Raw genomic sequence first — 25,042 nt, forward strand, 5'->3', positions numbered from 1 at the left:
CAAGGTGCTAACAAGAGCGTAAGAGAATGTAGAATTTGGTGGTGAGAGGAGGAAACTATGATTACTGAATTCAGGCTCTGTGACTATCTGTAGAAGCAGGGGCTATAACAGCTTTCCTTGACATTGTTTCTTTCCCCTGATTTTCCAACTGTGACAAGTACTGAGAGTGCAACAGCTTCAATTCAGGTTCCAAGTAGGACCATGACTAAGCTGGCATCATTACACAATGACACAATGCCAAACAGGAATCTGCATTTCCCCTGTACTGGAGATAAAAGTTTCTCCATCTAAATAAAAATCAGGAATAGATGCTAGGGGGCAAAAAGAGTGGACTTTGCTGGCTAATCTTTCTCTGCATCTAAACTTGATGCATTGTCTGCTTATTCTGTGCTCCAAAAGGTTTTCTTCTGGACGGTATCACCTAGCTCCCAAGCCCACTTCAGCTTCAGGCTGAATTAACTCCATGGGAGGGACTGGTCAGAGATTGGAGAGAAAAGAGAGAGAGTAGTTGGGGCATTTATGCCCCCTGGTCCCCACAATTCTAGCAGGGGCTATTCTCCTGTGTGGCCACCTCTCCCAACAGGCAGCTCCTTTTCCATGGCTTTTCTCTCACCAGACTTTGGTATACTGTTACTGCTCTCTTGTCCCTCAGGCACAGGGATCTATTTTTCTACTGTCACTGCAAAAAATTATCAAAACTTAGCGATTTAAAACAACACAAATCTATTACCTTATAGTTCTGTAGGTCAGAAGTCTGACATGAGTCTCACTGAACTAACATCAATTTGTCGGCAGGGCTCCATTTCTTTCTGGAGACTTGAGAGAAAAGCCCAATTTCCTTGTCTTTTCTAGCTTCTAGAGGTTATCCGTATTCTTTGGCTCATGGCCCCCCCCCTCTCCTTCCCCAAAGTTAGTAAATTCATCTCTGACCATTCCTCTTTTATCACGTCTCTTTGTGACTACAGCCAGGAAAAGTTCTCTGCTTTCAAGGACTCATGTGATTAGGCTGGGCCTACCCAAATAATTGAGGAAATTTTGACATTTCAGCGTCCTTAATTCATTCACATATGCAAAGTTGCAAAGTCTCCTTTGCTATGTGAGGTAACATATCTGCAGGTTCTGGGGATTAGCATGAACATCTTTGAGGCCATTATTTTAATAATGGTAATAATAGCTTCATCCCTCTGCCAGACTCTGAGTGCCTTATTATCACTAGTGGGTGAATCATGAGCTCAAATTGTTCAGGAGTTCTTTCATTAAACTCTTCACACTTAAACTTTTAAAAGTATGTTGTGTTTCCCACACAGGCCCTGACTGAGAGAGACTATATCAAGGTGGCACTGATTGTCTCTCCCTAAAAAAGTGCAACCTTTACCAATGTGTTCTCCCCACAATATGCAAAGACCTTTGTGTAGCTTCTTCTACTTAGTATACTCATCCCTCTCAATTTAAATACTATAATCCCACAAAACTTGAACCAATTCAAGAGAAAATACAAACAGCCAAAAAAAATATGAAAAATCATTCCACTCCTGCAATAATAAAAAATGCATACATCAAAGTACTATGTATCAGTTCAAAACAGTGATTTTGACAGAAAGAAGAAAAAGAGGGGGACACCTGGGTGGCTCAGCGGTTGAGCATCTGCCTTTGGCTCTGGTCATGATCCCGGAGTCCCAGGATCGAGTCCCACATCGGGCTCCCTGCATGGAGCCTGCTTCTCCCTCTGCCTGTGGCTCTGCCTGTGTCTCTGCCTCTCTCTCTCTCTCTCTCTCTCAATCTCTCTCTCTCTCTCTCCCTGTGTCTCTCATGAATAAATAAAATCTTAAAAAAGAAAAAGAAAGAAAAAGAGGGCAGAGAAAACCTGTACTCACATACTTTGCTGATGAAGTACAAATTGGTAGAACAGCTAGCTTCTCATTGCCTTCACAAGGTAATAAAACTCTTAAGCATGATATTCATTAACTTATTCATTAACTCAACAAATATTTATAGAGTGTTTATCAGATATCAGGCACTGGGAATACAGCACTGCCTTCATCTCACATTTAACTGAAGACAAACAAATAGCACACAAATAAGTAAAACAAACTGTGAAATGGTACTAAGTGTGAAGGGGAAAATAAAGTGGAGAAGTGGGCAGAAGTATTGCGCAGGGGTGGTCAGGAAGCCCTCCCTCGACTGAAGACCTAAAGGAGGCAAGAATACAAACCATACGTTATCTGAGGGAAGAACATTCCAGGTCGGGAGAACAGTAAGTAAAAGACACTAAGATAAGAGACTGTTGGCCATGCTCCAGGACCACTAAAGAGGCAGGTATGGCTGGATCCAAAATGAGGGGGGCAAAAAGTAGAAAAATATAGTTATCAGACAAGTGAAGGAAGGCAGGATGGCAGTGAGAGGTAAAGCCTGTACAGTATTACAGTTCACGGTAGGCAATGGCTTAAGAGTGACATGACCCAAACAAATTACACTTTAAAAATAGCATTCTGACGTCTATGTTGAGAATAGGAAGTCCAAGACCACCTTTCCCCACAGACACACAGATTTAACAGTGATAAAATTAAACATGCTTTCATGAAAAAAAAAAAACCACCCAATAAACTATGAAGAGAAAGAAACTACTTCCATATAATAAAAGACAGAGATGAAACGCTCAAAGCTAATACCATACTCAATGGGAAAAGAGAGTTTTTCCTCTAAGATCAGGAATAAGGCAAAGGATGCCCACTCTCACCACTCTATTCGACATAGACTGCAAGCTCTAGCCAGAACAATTAGACAAAAAATAATCATTAAAAAAAAAGACATAGAATTACCTGTTTGCAGATGACATGATCTTATACGCAGAAAACCTCAAAAATCCACACACAGAGGAGGAGCAAGATGGCAGAAGAGGAGGGACCCCAAATCACCTGTCCCCACCAAATTACCTAGAAAACCTTCAAATTATCCTGAAAATCTACGAATTCGGCCTGAGATTTAAAGAGAGAACACCTGGAATGCTATAGTGGAAGAGTTCCGCTTCTATCAAGGTAAGAAGACCGGGGGGGGGGGGGGGTGCGGGGGGGGGGGGATAAAGAAACAAAAGGCCTCCAAGGGGGAGGGGCCCCGCGAGGAGCCGGGCTGAGGCCGGGGTGAGTGTCCCCAGGACAGGAGAGCCCCGTCCCAGAGAACAAGGAGCTGCACCAACCTTCCCGGGCGGAAAGGGGCTCGCAGGGAGTTGGAGCAGGACCCAGGAGGACGGGGATGCCCTCGGGCTCCCTGGAACACTAACAGGCACCTGCGCCCCGGGAGAGTGCGCGGAGCTCCCTAAGGGCTGCAGCGCGGTGGGACCCGGAACAGCTCGGAGGGGCTCGGGCGGCGGCTCCGCGGAGGGGGCTGCGGGGCGTGAGCGAATCCAACAGCCCAGGCTCCGGAGCACTTGGCGCCGTGACACAGCCCAGGATCCGGCCTCCCCCGGGACAGGCAGAGGCCGGGAGGGCCCAGGGCAGCAAGGACGCTCCTGCCCCGAGCTGAGCAGATCAGCGGCCCCGCCCTGGAGCCTCCAGGCCCTGCAGACGGAGAGCTCTGGAGCTACTTCGGGGGCTGACTCCAGGGCTGCAGAGCTGGCCCCGCCACTGGGGTTGTTCCTCCTGGGGCCTCACGGGGTGAACAACCCCCACTGAGCCCTGCACCAGGCAGGGGGCAGAGCAGCTCCCCCAAGTACTAACACCTGAAAATCAGCACAACAGGCCCCTCCCCCAGAAGACCAGCTAGAGGGACCAGTTCCAGGGGAAGTCAAGGGACTTAAAGTACACAGAATCAGAAGATACATCCCCGTGGTTTGTTGTTGTTGTTGTTTTGTTTTGTTGCTTTTTGATTTGTTTCCTTCCCCCACCCTTTTTTCCTTTCTTTTTTTTCTTTCTCTTTTTCTTCTTTTTTTCTTCCTTTTTTCTTTCCTTCTTTCTCTCCTCTCTTTTTCTCCTTTTCCCAATACAACTTGCTTTTGGCCACTCTGCACTGAGCAAAATGACTACAAGGAAAACCTCACCTCAAAAGAAAGAATCAGAAACAGTCCTCTCTCCCACAGAGTTACAAAATCTGGATTACAATTCAATGTCAGAAAGCCAATTCAGAAGCACTATTATAAAGCTACTGGTGGCTCTAGAAAAAAGCATAAAGGACTTAAGAGACTTCATGACTGCAGAATTTAGAGCTAATCAGGCAGAAATTAAAAATCAATTGAATGAGATGCAATCCAAACTAGAAGTCCTAATAACGAGGGTTAACGAGGTGGAAGAACGAGTGAGTGACATAGAAGACAAGTTGATGGCAAACAGGGAAACTGAGGAAAAAAGAGACAAACAATTAAAAGACCATGAAGATAGATTAAGGGAAATAAACGACAGCCTGAGGAAGAAAAACCTACGTTTAATTGGGGTTCCCGAGGGCACCGAAAGGGCCAGAGGGCCAGAATATGTATTTGAACAAATCATAGCTAAAAACTTTCCTAATATGGGAAGGGAAACAGGCATTCAGATCCAGGAAATAGAGAGATCCCCCCTAAAATCAATAAAAACCGTTCAACACCTTGACATTTAATTGTGAAGCTTGCAAATTCCAAAGATAAAGAGAAGATCCTTTAAGCAGCAAGAGACAAGAAATCCCTGACTTTTATGGGGAGGAGTATTAGGGTAACAGCAGACCTCTCCACAAAGACCTGGCAGGCCAGAAAGGGCTGGCAGGATATATTCAGGGTCCTAAATGAGAAGAACATGCAACCAAGAATACTTTATCCAGCAAGGCTCTCATTCAAAATGGAAGGAGAGATAAAGAGCTTCCAAGACAGGCAGGAACTGAAAAAATATGTGACCTCCAAACCAGCTCTGCAAGAAATTTTAAGGGGGAACTCTTAAAATTCCCCTTTAAGAAGAAGTTCAGTGGAACAATCCACAAAAACAAGGACTGAATAGATATCATGGTGACATTAAACTCATATCTGTCAATAGTAACTCTGAACGTGAACAGGCTTAATGACCCCATCAAAAGGCGCAGGGTTTCAGACTGGATAAAAAAGCAGGACCCATCTATTTGCTGTCTACAAGAGACTCATTTTAGATAGAAGGACACCTACAACCTGAAAATAAAAGGTTGGAGAACCATTTACCATTCGAATGGTCCTCAAAAGAAAGCAGGGGTAGCCATTCTTATATCAGATAAACTAAAATTTACCCCGAAGACTGTAGTGAGAGATGAAGAGGGACACTACATCATACTTAAAGGATCTATCCAACAAGAGGACTTAACAATCCTCAATATATATGCCCCGAATGTGGGAGCTGCCAAATATATCAATCAATTAATAACCAAAGTGAAGAAATACTTAGATAATAATACACTTACACTTGGTGACTTCAATCTAGCGCTTTCTATACTCAATAGGTCTTCTAAGCACTATATCTCCAAAGAAACGAGACCTTTAAATGATATACTGGAGCAGATGGATTTCACAGATATCTACAGAACTTTACATCCAAACTCAACTGAATACACATTCTTCTCAAGTGCACATGGAACTTTCTCCAGAATAGACCACATACTGGGTCGCAAATCGGGTCTGAACCGATACCAAAAGATTGGGATCGTCCCCTGCATATTGTCAGACCATAATGCCTTGAAATTAGAACTAAATCACAACAAGAAGTTTGGAAGGACCTCAAACATGTGGAGATTAAGGACCATCCTGCTAAAAGATGAAAGGGTCAACCAGGAAATTAAGGAAGAATTAAAAAGATTCATGGAAACTAATGAGAATGAAGATACAACCGTTCAAAATCTTTGGGATGCAGCAAAAGCAGTCCTAAGGGGGAAATACATCGCAATACAAGCATCCATTCAAAAACTGGAAAGAACTCAAATACAAAAGCTAACCTTACACATAAAGGAGCTAGAGAAAAAACAGCAAACAGATCCTACACCCAGGAGAGGAAGAGAGTTAAAAAATATTCGAGAAGAACTCAATGAAATCGAGACCAGAGAACTGTGGAACAGATCAACAGAACCAGGAGTTGGTTCTTTGAAAGAATCAATAAGATAGATAAACCATAAGCCAGCCTTATTAAAAAGAAGAGAGAGAAGACTCAAATTAATAAAATCATGAATGAGAAAGGAGAGATCACTACCAACACCAAGGAAATACAAACGATTTTAAAAACATTATGAACAGCTATACACCAATAAATTAGGCAATCTAGAAGAAATGGACGCATTCCTGGAAAGCCACAAACTACCAAAACTGGAACAGGAAGAAAGAGAAAACCTGAACAGGCCAATAACCAGGGAGGAAATTGAAGCAGTCATCAAAAACCTCCCAAGACACAAAAGTCCAGGGCCAGATGGCTTCCCAGGGGAATTCTATCAAACATTTAAAGAAGAAACCATACCTATTCTACTAAAGCTGTTTGGAAAGATAGAAAGAGATGGAGTACTTCCAAATTCGTTCTATGAGGCCAGCATCACCTTAATGCCAAAACCAAAGACCCCACCAAAAAGGAGAATTACAGACCAATATCCCTGATGAACATGGATGCAAAAATTCTCAACAAGATACTAGCCAATAGGATCCAACAATACATTAAGAAATTATTCACCATGACCAAGTAGGATTTATCCCCGGGACACAAGGCTGGTTCAACACTCGTAAAACAATCAATGTGATTCATCATATCAGCAAGAGAAAAACCAAGAACCATATGATCCTCTCATTAGATGCAGAGAAAGCATTTGAGAAAATACAGCATCCATGCCTGATCAAAACTCTTCAGAGTGTAGGGATAGAGGGAACATTCCTCAACATATTAAAAGCCATCTATGAAAAGCCCACAGCAAATATCATTCTCAATGGGGAAGCACTGGGAGCCTTTCCCCTAAGATCAGGAACAAGACAGGGATGTCCACTCTCACCACTGCTATTCAACATAGTACTGGAAGTCCTAGCCTCAGCAATCAGACAACAAAATGACATTAAAGGCATTCAAATTGGCAAAGAAGAAGTCTAACTCTCCCTCTTCGCCAATGACATGATACTCTACATAGAAAACCCAAAAGTCTCCACCCCAAGATTGCAAGAACTCATACAGCAATTTGGTAGCATGGCAGGATACAAAATCAATGCCCAGAAATCAGTGGCATTTCTGTACACTAACAATGAGACTGAAGAAAGAGAAATTAAGGAGTCAATCCCATTTACAATTGCACCAAAAGCATAAGATATGTAGGAATAAACCTAACCAAAGAGGTAAAGGATCTATACCCTAAAAACTATAGAACACTTCTGAAAGAAATTGAGGAAGACACAAAGAGATGGAAAAATATTCCATGCTCATGGATTGGCAGAATTAATATTGTGAAAATGTCCATATTACCCAGGGCAATATACACGTTTAATGCAATCTCTATCAAAATACCATGGACTTTCTTCAGAGAGTTAGAACAAATTATTTTAAGATTTGTGTTGAATCGGAAAAGACCCCGAATAGCCAGGGGAATTTTAAAAAAGAAAACCATATCTGGGGGCATCACAATGCCAGATTTCAGGTTGTACTACAAAGCTGTGATCATCAAGACAGTGTGGTACTGGCACAAAAACAGACACATAGATCAATGGAACAGAATAGAGAACCCAGACGTGGACCCTCAACTTTATGGTCAACTAATATTCGATAAAGGAGGAAACACTATCCACTGGAAGAAAGACAGTCTCTTCAATAAATGGTGCTGGGAAAATTGGACATCCACATGCAAAAGAATGAAACTAGACCACTCTCTTTCACCATACACAAAGATAAACTCAAAATGGATAAAGATCTAAATGTGAGACAAGATTCCATCAAAATCCTAGAGAAGAACACAGGCAACACCCTTTTTGAACTCGGCCACAGTAACTTCTTGCAAGATACATCCACGAAGGCAAAAGAAACAAAAGCAAAAATGAACTATTGGGACTTCATCAAGATAAGAAGCTTTTGCACAGCAAAGCATACAGTCAACAAAACTAAAAGACAACCTACAGAATGGGAGAAGATATTTGCAAATGACATATCAGATAAGGGCTAGTTTCCAAGATCTATAAAGAACTTATTAAACTCAACACCAAAGAAACAAACAATCTAATCATGAAATGGGCAAAAGACATGAAGAGAAATCTCACAGAGGAAGACATAGACATGGGCAACACGCACATGAGAAAGTGCTCTGCATCACTTGCCATCAGGGAAATACAAATCAAAACCACAATGAGATACCACCTCACACCAGTGAGAATGGGGAAAATTAACAAGGCAGGAAACCACAAATGTTGGAGAGGATGCGGAGAAAAGGGAACCCTCTTGCACTGTTGGTGGGAATGTGAACTGGTGCAGCCACTCTGGAAAACTGTGTGGAGGTTCCTCAAAGAGTTAAAAATAGACCTGCCCGACGACCCAGCAATTGCACTGTTGGGGATTTACCCCAAAGATTCAGATGCAATGAAACGCCGGGACACCTGCACAATGTCCATAATAGCCAAACTGTGGAAGGAGCCTCGGTGTCGATCGAAAGATGAATGGATAAAGAAGATGTGGTTTATGTATATAATGGAATATTACTCAGCCATTAGAAACGACAAATACCCACCATTTGCTTCAACGTGGATGGAACTGGAGGGTATTATGCTGCGTGAAGTAAGTCCATCGGAGAAGGACAAACATTATATGTTCTCATTCATTTGGGGAATATAAATAATAGTGAAAGGGAATAGAAGGAAAGGGAGAAGAAATGTGTGGGAAATATCAGAAAGGGAGACAGAACATAAAGACTCCTAACTCTGGGAAATGAACTATGGGTGGTGGAAGGGGAGGAGGGCGGGCGGTGGGGGTGAATGGGTGACGGGCACTGGGGGTTATTCTGTATGTTGGTAAATTGAACACCAATAAAAAATAAATTTAAAAAAATCCACACACACACACACACACACACACACACACACACACACCGCCCAAAACACACACACAAAAACCTGTTAGAACTAATAAATGAATTTAGCAAAGCTGCAGGATACAAAATCATCATTCAAAAATCAGGTGTGTTTCTATATACTAAAAATGACAAGTCCAAAAAGGAAGTTACAATCTCATTTAGTAGAGTGTCAAAAACAAAAGACTTAAGAAAATGAACAAAGAAGATGAAAGACTTATATGCTGATAACTACAAAACATTACTAAGAAAAGAAAATATGAATAAATGCTGTGGATTAGAAGATTTAATATTGTTAAAATGTCCATACTACCAAAGCAATCAACAGATTCAATATAATTCCTATCAAAATCCTAGGGGCATATTTTGCACAAATTGAAAAAACCATCCTAAAATTCATATGATAACGTGGGGGAAAGATTCAGGACACTGCTTTCATCAATGATTTCTTGGATATGACATCAAAAGCACAGACAACAAAATAAAAAATAGATAAATTAATTACATCACACTTAAAAACTTCTGCACATCAAGGAAAACAACCAACAGAGTAAAAGGCAACCTACAGAATGGAGGAAGTAATTGCAAATCATCTATGTGTTAGGTGTTAACATCGGAATACAGAATGGACTTCTACAATTCAACAATGACAACCACAACAACAACAAAAAAGGACCTCAACAGAACATTTCTCCAAAGAAGATATATAAATGGCCAATATGTACATGAAAACGTGCTCAATATCACTAATCACTAGGGAAATGCAAATAAAAAGCACCACGAGATATCACCTCATACCCATCAGAAGGGCCACTATCAAAGAATAGAAAATAAGTGTTGGAGTGGAAACAGAGAAGTTGGAATCTTGTGCCCTGCTGGCAGGAATGTAAAATGGTGTTACCATTATGGAAAAACAGTATGGAGATTTGCAAAAATAGTGTGACCATATGATGATCAGCAATCTCACTTCTGGGGATACACCCAAAAAAATTAAAAGCAGGACTGAGAAGAGATATCTGCACAACTATGTTCACCACAGCATTATTCACAATAGTCAAAAGATAGAAGCAACCCAAATGCCCACTGACAGGTGAATGGATAAAGAAACTGTGGTATGTGCATACAATGGAATATCTTGCAGCCTTTAAAAAGACCGTGTCACTTGCTACAAGAGAAACTTAAAGGACATTACACCAAGCACCAAAACAATGGTATCTTCAGTATTTTGGATGGAGATTTTTTCTTAAATTTTCATTCACTGCCTTTTGGGTGCCTGGCTGGCCCAGTCAGTGGAGTGTAAGATCTCAGGGTTGTGAATTTGAGCCCCACACTGGGTGTAAAGATTACTTAAAAATAAAGTCTTTAAATTACTGCCTTCATAAACAGTCTGCTCAACATAAATCCCTGTTTGATGACTCAGAGTCACATTTATGAACATTAACTGTTACTCATGTCTTTAGAGGTCTAAAAGATCTCAAGCATGCCCTTAATAATAAGTACCAAATGTACACTGGTATCTGACAAGGAACATTAGGAATTTCCAAACGTCTGTAAAAGTTATCTAAACTACATTTTGCTACCTAAAACCTCAATCACTTCACACTCAATGTATCTCAAACTTAAGTCATCATCAATACCTTACAAATACCTAACCACTGCTAGTGGATCCACTACCAAACTTGAAACCTTAGAATCATTTATTTTAGTATCCATATTTAGCTACTACCAAGCCAAATCTCACTTTATCTCTGGTTTATTTTACCACATGCTTTGATGACCTCAACAGATTTCCCGCCATCTCCAATGCTTCCAGTGCCTACCAACTACACTCTATCCTATAAACTAACCCCTTTACTTCCCTGTCCAAAGAAGTTTATTGTCCTCTAAATCCATCTCTCACTTCCAGAATAAAATTCAAATCTTTTCATAAGTTTCTTATAGCAAAAAAAGAAAAGAAAGGAAAAGCTAGCTTCTATCCAGCATCTACGAAAAATCTCCTTTGAGGAAGGACAGCATGTGACAACTTCTTGCCATATTTCAACTCACAATTAGTAGAGGAAGTAACTAGAAGAACTACAGCTCTGACTAACAAAAAAAAATGAAAAAGATCAGCAGAAATAATGGGAACTTGACAGGATGCAATCATGTTATGTTAAGAGTTTAAGATTAACAGTAAGGGTGAGGCCCTACAGTCTTAACATTTAAAAAGACAAAAATCTCAGAATTCCTTGTAACATATGGCTCTGAAATTTAAAATGGCTTAAGAGAATCTGGAGGCTAGAGTGACTTGGACATTCCTGACTATGCAACTGCAAACACAACTGATGAGAAAGAAAGGCCTGTTAGTGTAATGAGTTGGTCTACCCAGAATGTCAGAATGCCATCTTATTTAGAGGAAGGATGTTTGCAGATCTAATCTGTTTAAGATAAGGTCATACTAGGTTAGGTTGGGTGTCCTTCTAAAAAGAGGAGAGGGGATCCCTGGGTGGCGCAGCGGTTTGGCGCCTGCCTTTGGCCCAGGGCGCGATCCTGGAGACCCGGGATCGAATCCCACGTCGGGCTCCCGGTGCATGGAGCCTGCTTCTCCCTCTGCCTGTGTCTCTGCCTCTCTCTCTCTCTCTCTCTCTCTCTCTCTCTCTGTGTGACTATCATAAATAAATAAAGAAAAAAAATTAAAAAGAGGAGAGGACACATAGAGACACTCAGAGAAAAGAAGTCCATGTGAAGACAGAGGCAGAGACCAGAGTGTTGCAGCTCCAAGTCTAGGAACACCAATGATTGGTAGAAGGAACCAGAAGTTAGGAAGAGGCAAGAAAGGATCTTCTCTTAGAGCCTTCAGAAAGAGCATGCATGGCCCTGCCAACACCTTGATTTCAGACTACATGTGTATGCAAAAAATAGAGCTGGAAAATATGTGAAACACAAAACTTAAAGAACTGAAAGAAGAAACGGATAAATTCGCAATTACAGTTGAGAATTTCAACACCCTTCTCACAGGAATTGATAGAACTGACAGAAAATTAGCAAAGATCTAGAGGAACTCAATGCCACCATTTTTATGAAAACAAAATCTAATTGACATTTTTAGAACACTCCATCCAACAGCAGAAATATATTCAAGTGCCATGGAATGTATGCTAAAATAAAACAATGTTCTGGGTCATAAAACAAACCTCAGTAAATTTGCAAGGATTTAAATCACAGAGTGTGCTCTCCTACCACCATGGAATCAAATTAGAAATCAGTAACAGAGGGATCCCTGGGTGGCGCAGTGGTTTAGCGCCTGCCTTTGCCCCAGGGCGCGATCCTGGAGATCGAATCCCACATCAGGCTCCCGGTGCATGGAGCCTGCTTCTCCCTCTGCCTGTGTCTCTGCCTCTCTCTCTCTCTGTGACTATCATAAATAAATAAAAATTAAAAAAAAAAAAAAAAGAAATCAGTAACAGAATAACAGAAAAATCTCTCCCCAGTATTTACTAGGAAGTTAAACAATACACTTTAAGTAACCAATGGGTCAAATAAGAATTCTCAAGGAAAATTTAAAAATATAGTGAAGTGAATGAAAATTAAAATACTACTTACCAAAATGCCAAAGCAGTGCTGAGAGGGGGAATTTACAGCAGTCAATGCATATGTTAGAAAATAAGAAAAGTTTCAAAACAAGACTCCAAGCTACTATTTTATAAAACCTAGAAAAAGAACCTCCCTTACCCCCCCCCCCAAAAAAAGGGCAAGATGGAAAAAAATGGTAAAGGGGCAGAAATTAATGAAAATGAAAACAAAAACAAAGAGTTCAATGAAACAAAGAATTCACTCTTTGATAGGATCAATAAAATGAACAAATCTGTGCAAGACTTAAAAGAAAAAAAAAAGGAAGACAGTAATTACCACGTTGATGGCATATATCCATCATATAATGTAGCAAGAAGGGTACTTCACATCTGGGGTATTCCAGTCTCACCATGAGAAAAATAGCAAGCCCAAATCAAGGGAAAATTCTGCAAAATGTCTGACAACTACTACCCAAAACTGACAAAGTCATGAGAAAATATGGAGGAAGAAAGAAATGAAGAAAACTGAGAAACTATACCAGATCAGAGAAGGCTAAGGATTCATGATGACTAAATATAATGTGGTTTTCTGAATGAGATCTTAGAATACAAATGGGACATTAACAGGGAAGTCAGTTGAATCTTAAAAAGTCTAGAATTTAATTGATCATAGTATACTAATGATAGTTTCTTAATTGTAACAAATGCATTCTGGTAATATAAGATGTTAACAATAGGGGAAACTGGCTGTGGGGTATATGAGAACTCTCTACCGTATTTGCAACTTTTCAATAAATCTGTAACTATTCAAAAACTAAGAATTTATTTTAAAAATTAAGTAACTGAATAAATTATTGTTTTCAGAGTACAGAGATACAGGAAAAGATAAGCTTATCAGTAGAGGCTGATACTTTAATGTTAATAAAGATGCAGAGAATAAGACCTCCTAATTCCTACTTTGTCTCTGGTCTTTCATTTCAAGAATTTTAGCTTGTGGGGGTGATGCCTGAGTGACTCAGTCAGTTAAGCAACAGACCCTTTGGCTCAGGTCATGATCTCAGGGTGGTGAGATCAAGCCCTGAGTTGGGCTCCATTCTGCATGTGGAGTCTACTTGAGATTCTCTCTCTGCCTCTCCCTCTGCCCCTCCCCCAACATGCACATGCACCCTCACATTCTAAAAATTAAAAAAAATTTAAAAATTAGAAAAAAAGAAGTTAGCTTGCCAAAATAGAAATAAACAAAACATTTTCTACAATGACTACATATTACTTTTTAACATTAAAATAATTAATGAGGGATCCCTGGGTGGCGCAGCGGTTTGGCGCCTGCCTTTGGCCCAGGGCGCGATCCTGGAGACCCGGGATCGAATCCCACGTCGGGCTCCCGGTGCATGGAGCCTGCTTCTCCCTCTGCCTGTGTCTCTGCCTCTCTCTCTCTCTCTCTGTATGACTATCATAAATAAAAAAAAAAAAATTAAAAAGATGTATTTAAAAAAAAATAAAATAAAATAATTAATGAAAATAGGTTTAAGAGAAAATGTACATTGGTAAGGGAAGAGTAGAAGGCCAGGATAAATTAAGAAATTCCAAGAACAGGGGATCCCTGGGTGGCGCAGCGGTTTAGTGCCTCCCTTTGGCCCAGGGTGCGATCCTAGAGACCCGGGATCAAATCCCACGTCGGGCTCCCAGTGCATGGAGCCTGCTTCTCCCTCTGCCTATGTCTCTGTCTCTCTGTCTCTCTCTCTCTCTCTCTGTGACTATCATTAAAAAATTAAAAAAATAATAAAATTAATAAAATTAAAAAAAAAGAAATTCCAAGAACATATCTAACAGCTCTACATAACTTGATATTTTTTGGAAAAGTAATGCCTGGGTTAGTGGGAAATTTTGCAAGTGAAATCAATGAACTACAGAAGATGTTCTCTGAGAAATAATGGGAAATGTCAGAGCCAAAATACTAGCAATAGGTAAATGTTCCAATTTTCAAAAGGGAAAACAATATAATTCAGTAAGGCAAACTAAGCTTGATGTCTATTTGTACAATGTCTTAGTAACAGATAACAGACATCAGGGTAGGTACATTTAACCCACTATACTTTAAAACAATCATCTCATGCAGATTTGACTTCTTTTTTGACTACAGAATATTTCAGCAGACGGTGTATTTTGTATTTTATTTCAGCAAAGTACATGACAAGCTGCCTCATGGAAATTCTAGAAACAAGCTGAAGAAATACTTCAGACAATACAAATGAAGAAAAATGTCAAATGTACACTGCTAGGCTCTTTTTTTAGTCCTATCCTGTTTAACATTTTTATAATTGATTCAGATAAAGATGTGGAAACATTCATCCAAGAGACTGGTGATATAAGTCATAAAGCAATAACACAAATAACAGAATCTGGATTCAAAAAAGATACTGAAAGACTGAACCTAGCAAGATGAAATGTAATAGTGAAATAAGCTTTCATTTGGGCCACAACTCAAATTACACAAATACAGAATGGCTTGCTGACAAAAAGAGACTTTGGAATATTTAAATAAGAGTCAGCTCAGTATGAATCAATTACATACACAAATCTGGCATGACTACCAAAAACACAATAGAATCTAATCTAATAGAATCTAATCTAGAGGCAATACTGTTGTATTCTAGTGGTCCTACAACGCCCAGAACATAGACAAACTGAAAACTGCTAAAGAGAGTAATCAGGGTCACATATAAAACACAGTAAGTTTATTGGTGGAGGGGGCCAGGTTTGGCCTGAGGAAAAATGTTTTATAGGTTTAATAAAGACCATCATCTTTAATTATCTAAGTTATTTCACATACAAGAAATACCAAACTTATTTTAAATGGAACCAAGGCTAACAAGCAGAATCTAAGAAATATAAATTTAAGTTCAGTCTAATAGTGAGGGTAATTCAAAGGCAGCATTTAGGGTCGAAGATCCCCCCTCCAGGGCCTGATGTCAAATTGGCAGGAATACGGTAGAGGGGAATAAAGCATCAGATGGCTGGTTTAAACTAGGTGACCTATAAAATATCTTCCAATTCTATGATTTTAAGATGCTACTTCCTCTATGCCAAACCTCTGGCTCTGGTCCAAGTGGTTTTCCCACCATTCCTGGAACAAGCTTTACTTATAAGCACACTTTCCTGTATCCGCACTTTCAGGTCATTCTCTTATTCAGGCAAAGAGAAAGGATTTGTCTTTCTAAACCTTATCTACCCATCAAAAACAAACCTAAATACTGTCCTTAATAAAGACTTCTATGCCTACCCTAATCTGATCTTTTTCTCCTTTGGATTATGGAATACTTCTAATGCCATCTGCTTGACAATTAATTACATACCACCCTCAGACACTGCTTCTGTCTTAAACTATTATTTAACCTTTTATTAATAACTTCTCTCCTCAGCTAAATTAAAAGATCCTTAAAGCCACACACTGAGACTTATACTCTGTATTCCCTACACTTTGAAGGACACATAGTAGATACTCAAAAATGTCTTTTGTTTTCAATATTGGAAACACTTTTGTTAGAACAAGTGTTTTATAAAAAGGCACGTTTTCATAGGTAAATGTAAAATTCAGCATTCAAATCTGAATGGTAACTAATATACATGACTTCCACTTCAGATACAGAACTGCCAACCACTGATAACATATTCTAGCCATAGAATGGTCAATGAAGCTCAGAAAAGCTCAATTTTTCCAACTTAAACAAAGAGCTTGGTAAAGCTGCCTTAAAGCAAAGAAAGATTAACAGAACCAGAGAGCAAAAAATGTCAAGCAGAAATCATGATATTTTAAGGGAAAAGTCAGGTTTATTTATTTAAATGTAAAATGTACTGATGTGTGATACTGATTCATGTACCTTGAAACAGAAATTAAGAAAAATAGTAAATTTTTCATACAGACGCTAGAACATGTGTTCACTCCCTAAATACCAGCTAAAAGTCCCAAAGTAAAAAAGAGAATTATCAGGCCAGATATTTTAATAAAGATTAGGAAATTCTCACCGAAGATTCAGGATCTGATAATTCATCCAATAATTTCCTTGCATCCACCACAGCTTGATAGAGTCTCAAATTTTTGCCATCAGAAGCAACAAAACAAGCACTTGCAGAATTGCAGTATGTGCCTGAAAGAGTAAAAGCTTTGCATTATAATACGTAGTTTATTTTTATTTTGGGCTGAGGTTTTTTTTTTAAGGTACAACCATGGTCCAGAATCATAATTAAATAGATAAAATTAATGGATATGGAATTATTAACAGAAAAATTCAATAGAAATATGTTACGAAGGGGAAAAAATTAAAAACAAATTTCTGGAAATTCTAAACATAAGTCTGATGCCTACATTCTCAATACTTATTAAAAATCCTAATAATGACAAATATAAACCATGTGTGTATGAAAAAAGTTTAAAAGCTTTTATTAATTTCAGAATTAAAATGAACACTTACCAAGACAATAGCTGGGAATAAGAGTTGGAAGCCAAGCAACATTAGAGAAGGCTGATGTATGTAAAGAGTTAATTCGAGCCAATTCTGATACTCCTCCGGTATAGGACAAAGGTCCTATTGGATCTACACGCCACAGAATTAGTTCACTATAAATTGCATTCGGGTCATGAAATGTACGTGTCGCTGCATTTCTAAGAGGCTGTTTCGAGGAACCTTTTATGGGTCTTACAGGATCCATCAATCTACTTAATTTGTTGTCTGAGTCCCACTGACAATCTAATTCAGGAGTCAACAGAGCATTATGATGAGAGGATGTCAGTAACAATGGTAAAACTGAATGACATGCCAGGTCATTGAGGTGAAATCGATGACCACAGTATCTAAATTTGTGAGATACGGTCAGAACAGTGGTAAAGGCAGACTTATCTGCAAAAGTGACTGCCCACTGATTTAAAGAACCATCTATGTGTTTGGAGACCATCATTACTGTAGGAGCTAAAATATTCATATTTGTAGTGTGTGATCTGGAGTACAGCTGTGATCCATGAGGACTGCCTATTGCCATCATCTCCTGGTGTAACGGGGTGTGGGGAGTATCTTTTGTAGCATTTATGCAGGCATACATCATGATATTTTTACTAAGAGAGCTCGCATCACCAGATGGAAATGCAACAGGAATCCGAGAAGAAAAAGAAACCTGGAAAACACAGTATGAATTCAATATAAGTAGTTTTCCTCCTCTCAAAAAAAGTCTTCCAAAAACACTTCCATTTTCAAAATGTCAAATCTTAGTTTCCTAGAAAAACTATCATTTTCAACCCCTTTAAGGTCTAATTCCTTCCTCTATTTATGTAATACCATATCTCTATTTGTGGCCCAAAAGAATCCTGAAAAAAAACAAGTTTCAAATGTCTTACTTATACAGCTAAATGACCCCAACCACAAATCTAAATAGAAATGAAGTTCAGAAAGATAACAGATAAAGCTGGATTTAGTTGATAAAAAACAGGGGGGGGGGGCAGGGCATGGATCCTGAGTCACATTTTTAGGGTGATTTCTTAAGTTTATTCAAAATATTGTGAATTCCCAGGGAAAAAGCCAACACACATATATTCAAATACTCAGTACCACATTTAAAAGCCAAATTCATTTTACTTTCAATTAACCAGGTTTATAAAATCTGTGGTCATTGATCCCTGCTCTGGTAATAAGAATAAGTATTCTCTTCTCAGTTGCTTCTCAAAAACAAAATCTTTCAAGTATTTCTGAAAATATGGTAAATCTGAATAGCATCTTATTTTAAAAGAAATGTAATAATATCTTCATCAGCAAAATATACCTGGACTTGTCTAAATATTCCAGGATTATATTCATCCAAATACTTCACATGCCACACTAGAAAGGTACCATCTACAGGGTGTATAGTAAAAAGCATGTCAGGATTCTTATTCCATTCAGTTAGCAGCATTTCAATCTTCCGATCAAGCAGGACGGTGGGCAGTGGCATTGGTACACTAGGTCGTGAAAAAGTTCTGGGACTTCCCTCTCTTTCTCCATCTTCATGTTCTGATGATCCTGTACCTGCCTCAGATTCTCTATCCAAGGATAATTCTGAATCAGAAAATACATTTATCAGTACACACCAATAATACTGTAAAAATTCATTTACATATTGGATTACCAATAGCATACTATCTTAAGAAACTATAAATCCCTTTTCCAATTTATGGCCAGGGGGGGGGGAGGAAGGAAAAAAAAAAAGAAGAAAACCATTTTCTGGTATAAACTGAAAATTACTATTTCTTATTTTTAAAGAAATCAAAATTTCATTCATATTATCATTAGCAAAACTTATCCTCCCAAAAAGGACATGGCTTCCAAAGTTATATATTACTCAAAGCAATATGCATAACAAAGCATATAGAGCTATATGGCAGATGGTCCATAGTAGATGGTCAGTAAATGATTGGAAAAGTGAAAAAGAAGAGCAGGAAGGAAGGATTTTTAAGATTTTATTTATTTATTCATGGGAGACCAAGGTGGGGGGTTAGGCAGAGGCAGAGGGAGAAGAAGGCTCCCTGCAATGGGGAACTCAATCCCAGGACCCTGGGATCATGACCCAAGCCGAAAGCAGACGCTTAACTGACTGAGCCACCCAGGCACCCCAGGAAGGATTCATTACAAACTAACAATGGTATCACAATAAAGCTGCTGATTTATTAAAAAAAAAATCTGAACATGGAATACTAACCATGGTCTAGTTTCATATGTAAACCCCTCTCTTTTTCCTCCTGTGAACGTTCCTCATCTTCTCGATCACCTTCATCACTTTCATGATCTATCTGCTTTTCAGAAAGTTTTCGTAATTGCTGCATAAATATTTCAGTAGATGATGTAAAATGAAACTCCTTGTTGTTCAACCAATGAACCACAAAGCCCCCATTTCCATCATCAATGTTAAATACAGTGCCAACCAAGACATTTGGAATATCTGTGGGAAAAAAGATAGTATTTCAGTATGAATTTTTCATGTCTTTAAAAGGATTACCAAGTGCTTACAAAAACTATATACTTACACATAAAAGGTCACATAACTCTAGCAGAATTTATAAAAACTTTAATTGAATTTAATGGTAAAAGTAAATTATTAGGAATTAATGACACAAACTTAAATTAATAAATGGAATTAAATTACTGATTTAAAAACCAAATACATCAAATGCATGAACCTTTACTAAATCCCAATTTGGGTATGGAGGAACAGAAAAATAAAATATAAAAGCAGCTATAAAAGACATCTGAGATAACTGGAGAAATTTAAGTTAAAATATGAACCGGATATTAGAGATTATGGAATTACCTATAATTTTCTTAGGTATAATAGTGATATTGTGATCACGCGAAAGAATTTTCTTATTCTAGGAGTTAGTTTCTGAAGTATATAAGCATGATGTGCCATGACATATGTAACTTAATCCAAAAAGATGAAGAAAGAATTTCACTCACACATGTCCGCACCCCCCCACCCAACACACACAAGTATATACCGAGAATAAAGCAACTGTGGCAAAATGTTAGCAGTTGTTGTTCAAAGTAGAAGACAGGAGTGTTCATTTTACTATTGTTCCAATTTTTCTAAATGTTTGAAACTAAAAGGCTGGGAGAAAATAATGCCAAAGAAGAACAAAGGAAGACAAACAGGGTTCCTCCATTTGGGGTATCTGAAATTCACAATATAGATTAGTTCATGTAAAATAGTAAAACTAAAAAAATAAATCTCCTTAATCCCAATTCATATTATCAATAATGCATTCAACAGAAAGCAAAAACGAAAACAAAACAAAAAACCACTGTCCTCTACAAAAAGACATGCCAAGTCTAAAGATAAAATACACAGGATATTCTAATAGTGTTTTGTTAGTAAATATCAGTGTTAAATGAAGTTCCAAGTTGTTCTTTTTTTCTAATTCCTGTGTGACAGTCCTTTTTTTCTAATAAAAATGAAACAAATCACATAAAATAGGATTTTTAAATTAAGAGTACTATAAAACAATATGCCCCCTATCCTTGCTAACAAGGTTTCACCCAAACCTTATCATGAACAAATATTCAGACCACAGGATGCTTTAAAAGATAAACTAAGAGAGAAGTTGAGAGTGAGAGACTTTTTTTGACAACTGAGAGGAACTACTGTAGATTAGGAGTTTCAAAAAAATGACAAATGCATAGAAGAATCTATATTTTAATATGAACTGTATATTAAATATAATCTTATCCATGTTCCTTACATGCAATAACAATAATGTGATAATGGAGGAAAACTCTCTATTAGAAAGCACACTTGAAATATTTAGGTAACATCATAAAATATTTAGGAGATAAAGGATCACTTTGGTGACAATTTTACTTTCAAATGGCTCAACCAAATATAGGGGGAGAGGAAGCAACGACATACATACATGAGCAGAAGGGGAGAAAAAAAGCTTGCAGGAAAAGATACTAACCACAGGTGAATTTAGGTAAAGGTTATATGGGTATTCACTGAACTATGCTCTCAGCTTTAATGTAGATTCAAAAAAGTTTCCTCAAAAAAAGTTAGAGGAAGAGTCCTACAGTACAAAATTATTTGTATTTAGCAATCATTTGGTCAAACTATATGCTATATTTACAAACAACACCTATAAATACATGATGTTAAATATTTTTACAAAATGATTTTTAAAATAGTATGTAGTAAGTTAAAGTAAAAATGGATGAAACTAGTTAAAAGGTGAAGGTTATTTAATAAAGATGCTGCAAGACAAGGCTGAATGGCTAAAAGAACCTATCCAGTACTTAGACTCAAATATGTGATAGAATATCTATCCATAAGGGACAATCCTGTGATCTTATTCCATTTGTTTAGCACAGTGTATACATTTTAAAAAGCAACCTTTCTAATATGTGTTGAATTTACTGCAATCACTAATTACATTTTATTTGAAGTTAGATCTTCATCATCATCAATAACTCAGGATAATGTTCTTTTAAAAAAGTTAAAAATGTATAAAAATCTGAAACCACTAACATTTTGAAAACAAGTCCATATTATAAAGACAATCTCAGAACACAGTTAAGATGTGAGATCAGTAAGCAAAATGACATTTAACCAGCTAGCAAAAATTTTCAATAGAAATAATGCAAGTCACAAAAGGCATACATTTTTATTTTAATACCTATATTATAAAAGGTAAGAAAAGAAACAAGTGAACTTATTTTTAATATTTTATTTCACCCAATATATGTAAAATATCATCATTTCAACATGTAATCAATATTAAATAAAATTGTTAGAGAGATCTTACATCCTCCTATTATTCTAAGTCTTAAAAATTCAGTGTGTATTCTACAGCATAATTCAATACAGGCTAGCCACAATTCAAGTGCTCAAGGAGCTACCATACTAGACAGCACATATCTAGAGCCACTATTACAAAGGGGGGGCGGGGAAGTGTCCTAAAGATCACCTTTCTAGAACTGTATTTACTGAGTATCACCTCTATATTAACAAACACTTAAAAATAAACTCCTCTGCATCCTGAAGCAATATATCGACTTTCATTTCAATAAATATGTCTGTAACTTTACACAAATATAGTTCTACTGGCAATGTAATATGAAATTATCTATGAGCCTTTTCATGTTTTTCATGCATAAAGAAAATAATCCCCCTAAATAGAAGCTTTCAAATATGCTTTTGCCAACACAACTTGCCTCAAAATACTGCTCAACCTCACAGGAGGAAAAGAGAAAAAAGAAAATATCAAGGTTAGAAGAAATAATATCTTTCCCTAAGTGTAGGGTAAGAAAGTCCACATGAGGAGGCACCTGAGTGGCCAGTTAGTTAAGACTCCAACTCTTGGTTTCAGCTCAGGTCATGATCTCATGAGTCATGAGACTAAGTCCCATGTTGGACTCCCTGCTCAATGAGGGGGCTGCTTGAGATTCTCCCCCTCTGCTCCTCCCCACTACGTGCTCATCCTCTCTCTCTCTCAAATAAATAAATAAGTAAATCTTGTATTAAAAAAAAGTAAGTCCATGGAAGTAGAAAACAAGATATGCTAAAATACAAGGAAAAGTATGTAAAAATATATTTAGATAGTTATAAAGAAAAGTTGAAAAGAAGGTTTAGTAGTGAAAATATAAAAATGAGGGAAATCAATTGAACCAGGCTGCCACCATGTGTGTTCCCAAGTTCAACTAACGCTCTAATTGACTTAGAACCTTGCTATATATACTACACAGAGGTGCTCAAAAATACTTACATGCAATTGTTTCCTGAGAATCACATAGTCTCAATTGAAGAAACGGTACTTTATATTATATTCCTGTTTGAATTAAGAGCTATTTTGAAAGGAAACGCGGAATATTAACAGAAAATTAAAAACAAGTTCTAAAAGTAGTCCTACTTTTCTACTTACTTATCTTATTTTAGCATATTTATAGGAACTAAAACTTTACTATCCTTTACCTGTGGCAGGATTGATGCTTGCTGCAATGTGGAAATGACACAGTGCATTTGCATGGTGGGAAATGTGTCTCTGAACTTCATGCGTTGCCATCTGGTCAGACATTAATTCGGTGTGAGTTACAAGAACAGAAGACCTCCTCTGTCCTTTTCTTAAATTTTTCAAATGGTGTATTGTCTAAAATAGAAAAATAATGGTTAAATTCAACTCTGGAAAGCCTAATAAATGCTGATCCAAGTATCTTTTATTATTAAGGATTTTATAGTTTTCCTCTCTGAAAAATCTGAACATTTTAAAGGAAATTTCCTTAACTACAGCTGAACAATCCTGACTATATACTCCAGTTTTTGCAAATTTTATAATTTAAGGCAGAAGTAGTTGCTCAAAATACTCATTATTTATAGAAACTTTGATTAAGATGAGAAGTCCAAAGTCTAAGTTTTTCAGGGTATTCCACTATGAGATGAAATTTACTCGACACAACAGTAAAAAGAAAAAAAATTCCTGAATCTTCCTAGCAGGAAGAAGAGCCTTTCTCCCCAATATTCTCACTTACAAGTAAACAATTACAGCTGTTTACTTGTAAATTACAACTATTATAAAGAAGAAAAGTAGAGTATAAAAATATAGAATAAGGGGAATCTATTTAGGTAAGAGGAGCCAGGAAAGCTCTCATGAAAATGCTGACATATGAGATTTGTTTAAATTGAGGTATGTCTGTAGGACAAAAATTCTCCACTAGCATACCCAATTATCTCAACTATTTTAAAAAGAAAAGATCTCCACATCAATAACCCCAACTCACAGTATTTCCTTATTCTGTCACTTAACCTGCCCTCAATGCTATGCTTTACAATAATTTCCCATTTTATTCTTTTGTTCCTCATAGTCAGTTAAATAAAATGTGGCATTCTCTCAGTTCTTCCTACATTAAAGTAATATCTGGTCCTTTCTTTCAAAAAGCTCATTTCCAAAGCTTTTATCCCTTTTCATTTGGAAAACAGTATCAGATCTATCGCATGTCCTTTGCCTCTGGTCACCCTGCTACAGAGCTGCTTACTTCTTTGATAATAGGCTTAAGATGGATATATTAGAGACCTCCTGTACCACAACACCTATAAAATTATTTTCATTAGCTCTTTGACATTTATCATTATTTTAAAAATTATATTGGCAAGACTGGTGTAATATTGGCTGATTATTTTCTCCTAGGAACAAAATGTATAAAAATATATACAGAATTATAGACCTTACAGTTAGGAGTTTAAGACAAAAGGATATCAAAAAGCAAGGTGGCTTATATATTAGACAATTAAGCTTTTTCTATTAGAAACAATCTTAACATTTTTAATTAATTAATAACACTACTAAAGGGTAGCAAAAATTTGCCAAATCACTGACTATATATGTTTACTTATAATTTTTGCTTTTATTTTATGCAGCAATTAGTAATTCAATTTGACACCTGAAAGGCAACATATTAGGTACTATGGAGGACACAAAGATGTCTCAAAGCCCTTAGTTTCCAAAAGCTCATTTATAATTTAAAGATAAAATGTCATATAAGAATATAAAAATGACTGTAAACATGTAGTAAAAATTGAGTACTTTGTCTCACTAAATTTCAATAAATATTAAAACAAAATATAACTTTAACTGTTCTTATCTCTCCTTTTAATTTCATTTATACTTTAAGTTGGGAGGGGGAAATGTATAAACAAAGCCCAATCACAGATAGTATTAGGTATCAGAGCCAGCCTACTATATATTAAAAAAAAAATTTTTTAAAGAGCATATCTTCAGACTACCAAACCTAAAAAATATTTCTGCTAGCTGAAACAGCAAAACTTTTTAACTATGCAACCATAAAACCGCTAATGTAAAAGTGTAATGTAAAAACATAATTAGTAACATAGATGTTTATAACATAATAAGCATAAAAAGCAAGTTATAAAACATTACTGCATAATATGATCTCAATCTTATACATAAAGAAAAAATACACATACATAACCAG

General features: G+C 37.3%; 1 protein-coding gene across 4 annotated transcripts in view; it reads right to left on the reverse strand.

The window, feature by feature from the left end:
* DMXL2 (Dmx like 2) overlaps positions 1 to 25,042 on the reverse strand; it is a 157,319-nt gene that overhangs the window by 64,189 nt on the left and 68,088 nt on the right. For all 4 annotated transcript variants that reach the window (XM_072738518.1, XM_072738517.1, XM_072738521.1 and 1 more), the window contains exons 9-13: positions 23,028 to 23,202; positions 19,269 to 19,508; positions 18,357 to 18,628; positions 17,018 to 17,714; positions 16,572 to 16,693 (exon numbers count right to left, since the gene is read on the reverse strand). In XM_072738518.1, the coding sequence (XP_072594619.1) occupies positions 16,572 to 16,693; positions 17,018 to 17,714; positions 18,357 to 18,628; positions 19,269 to 19,508; positions 23,028 to 23,202 (1,506 nt within the window). The remainder of the gene's footprint in view (positions 1 to 16,571; positions 16,694 to 17,017; positions 17,715 to 18,356; positions 18,629 to 19,268; positions 19,509 to 23,027; positions 23,203 to 25,042) is intronic.

Source organism: Vulpes vulpes, chromosome 15 (assembly GCF_048418805.1).
Source record: "Vulpes vulpes isolate BD-2025 chromosome 15, VulVul3, whole genome shotgun sequence".
Lineage (NCBI taxonomy): Eukaryota > Metazoa > Chordata > Mammalia > Carnivora > Canidae > Vulpes > Vulpes vulpes.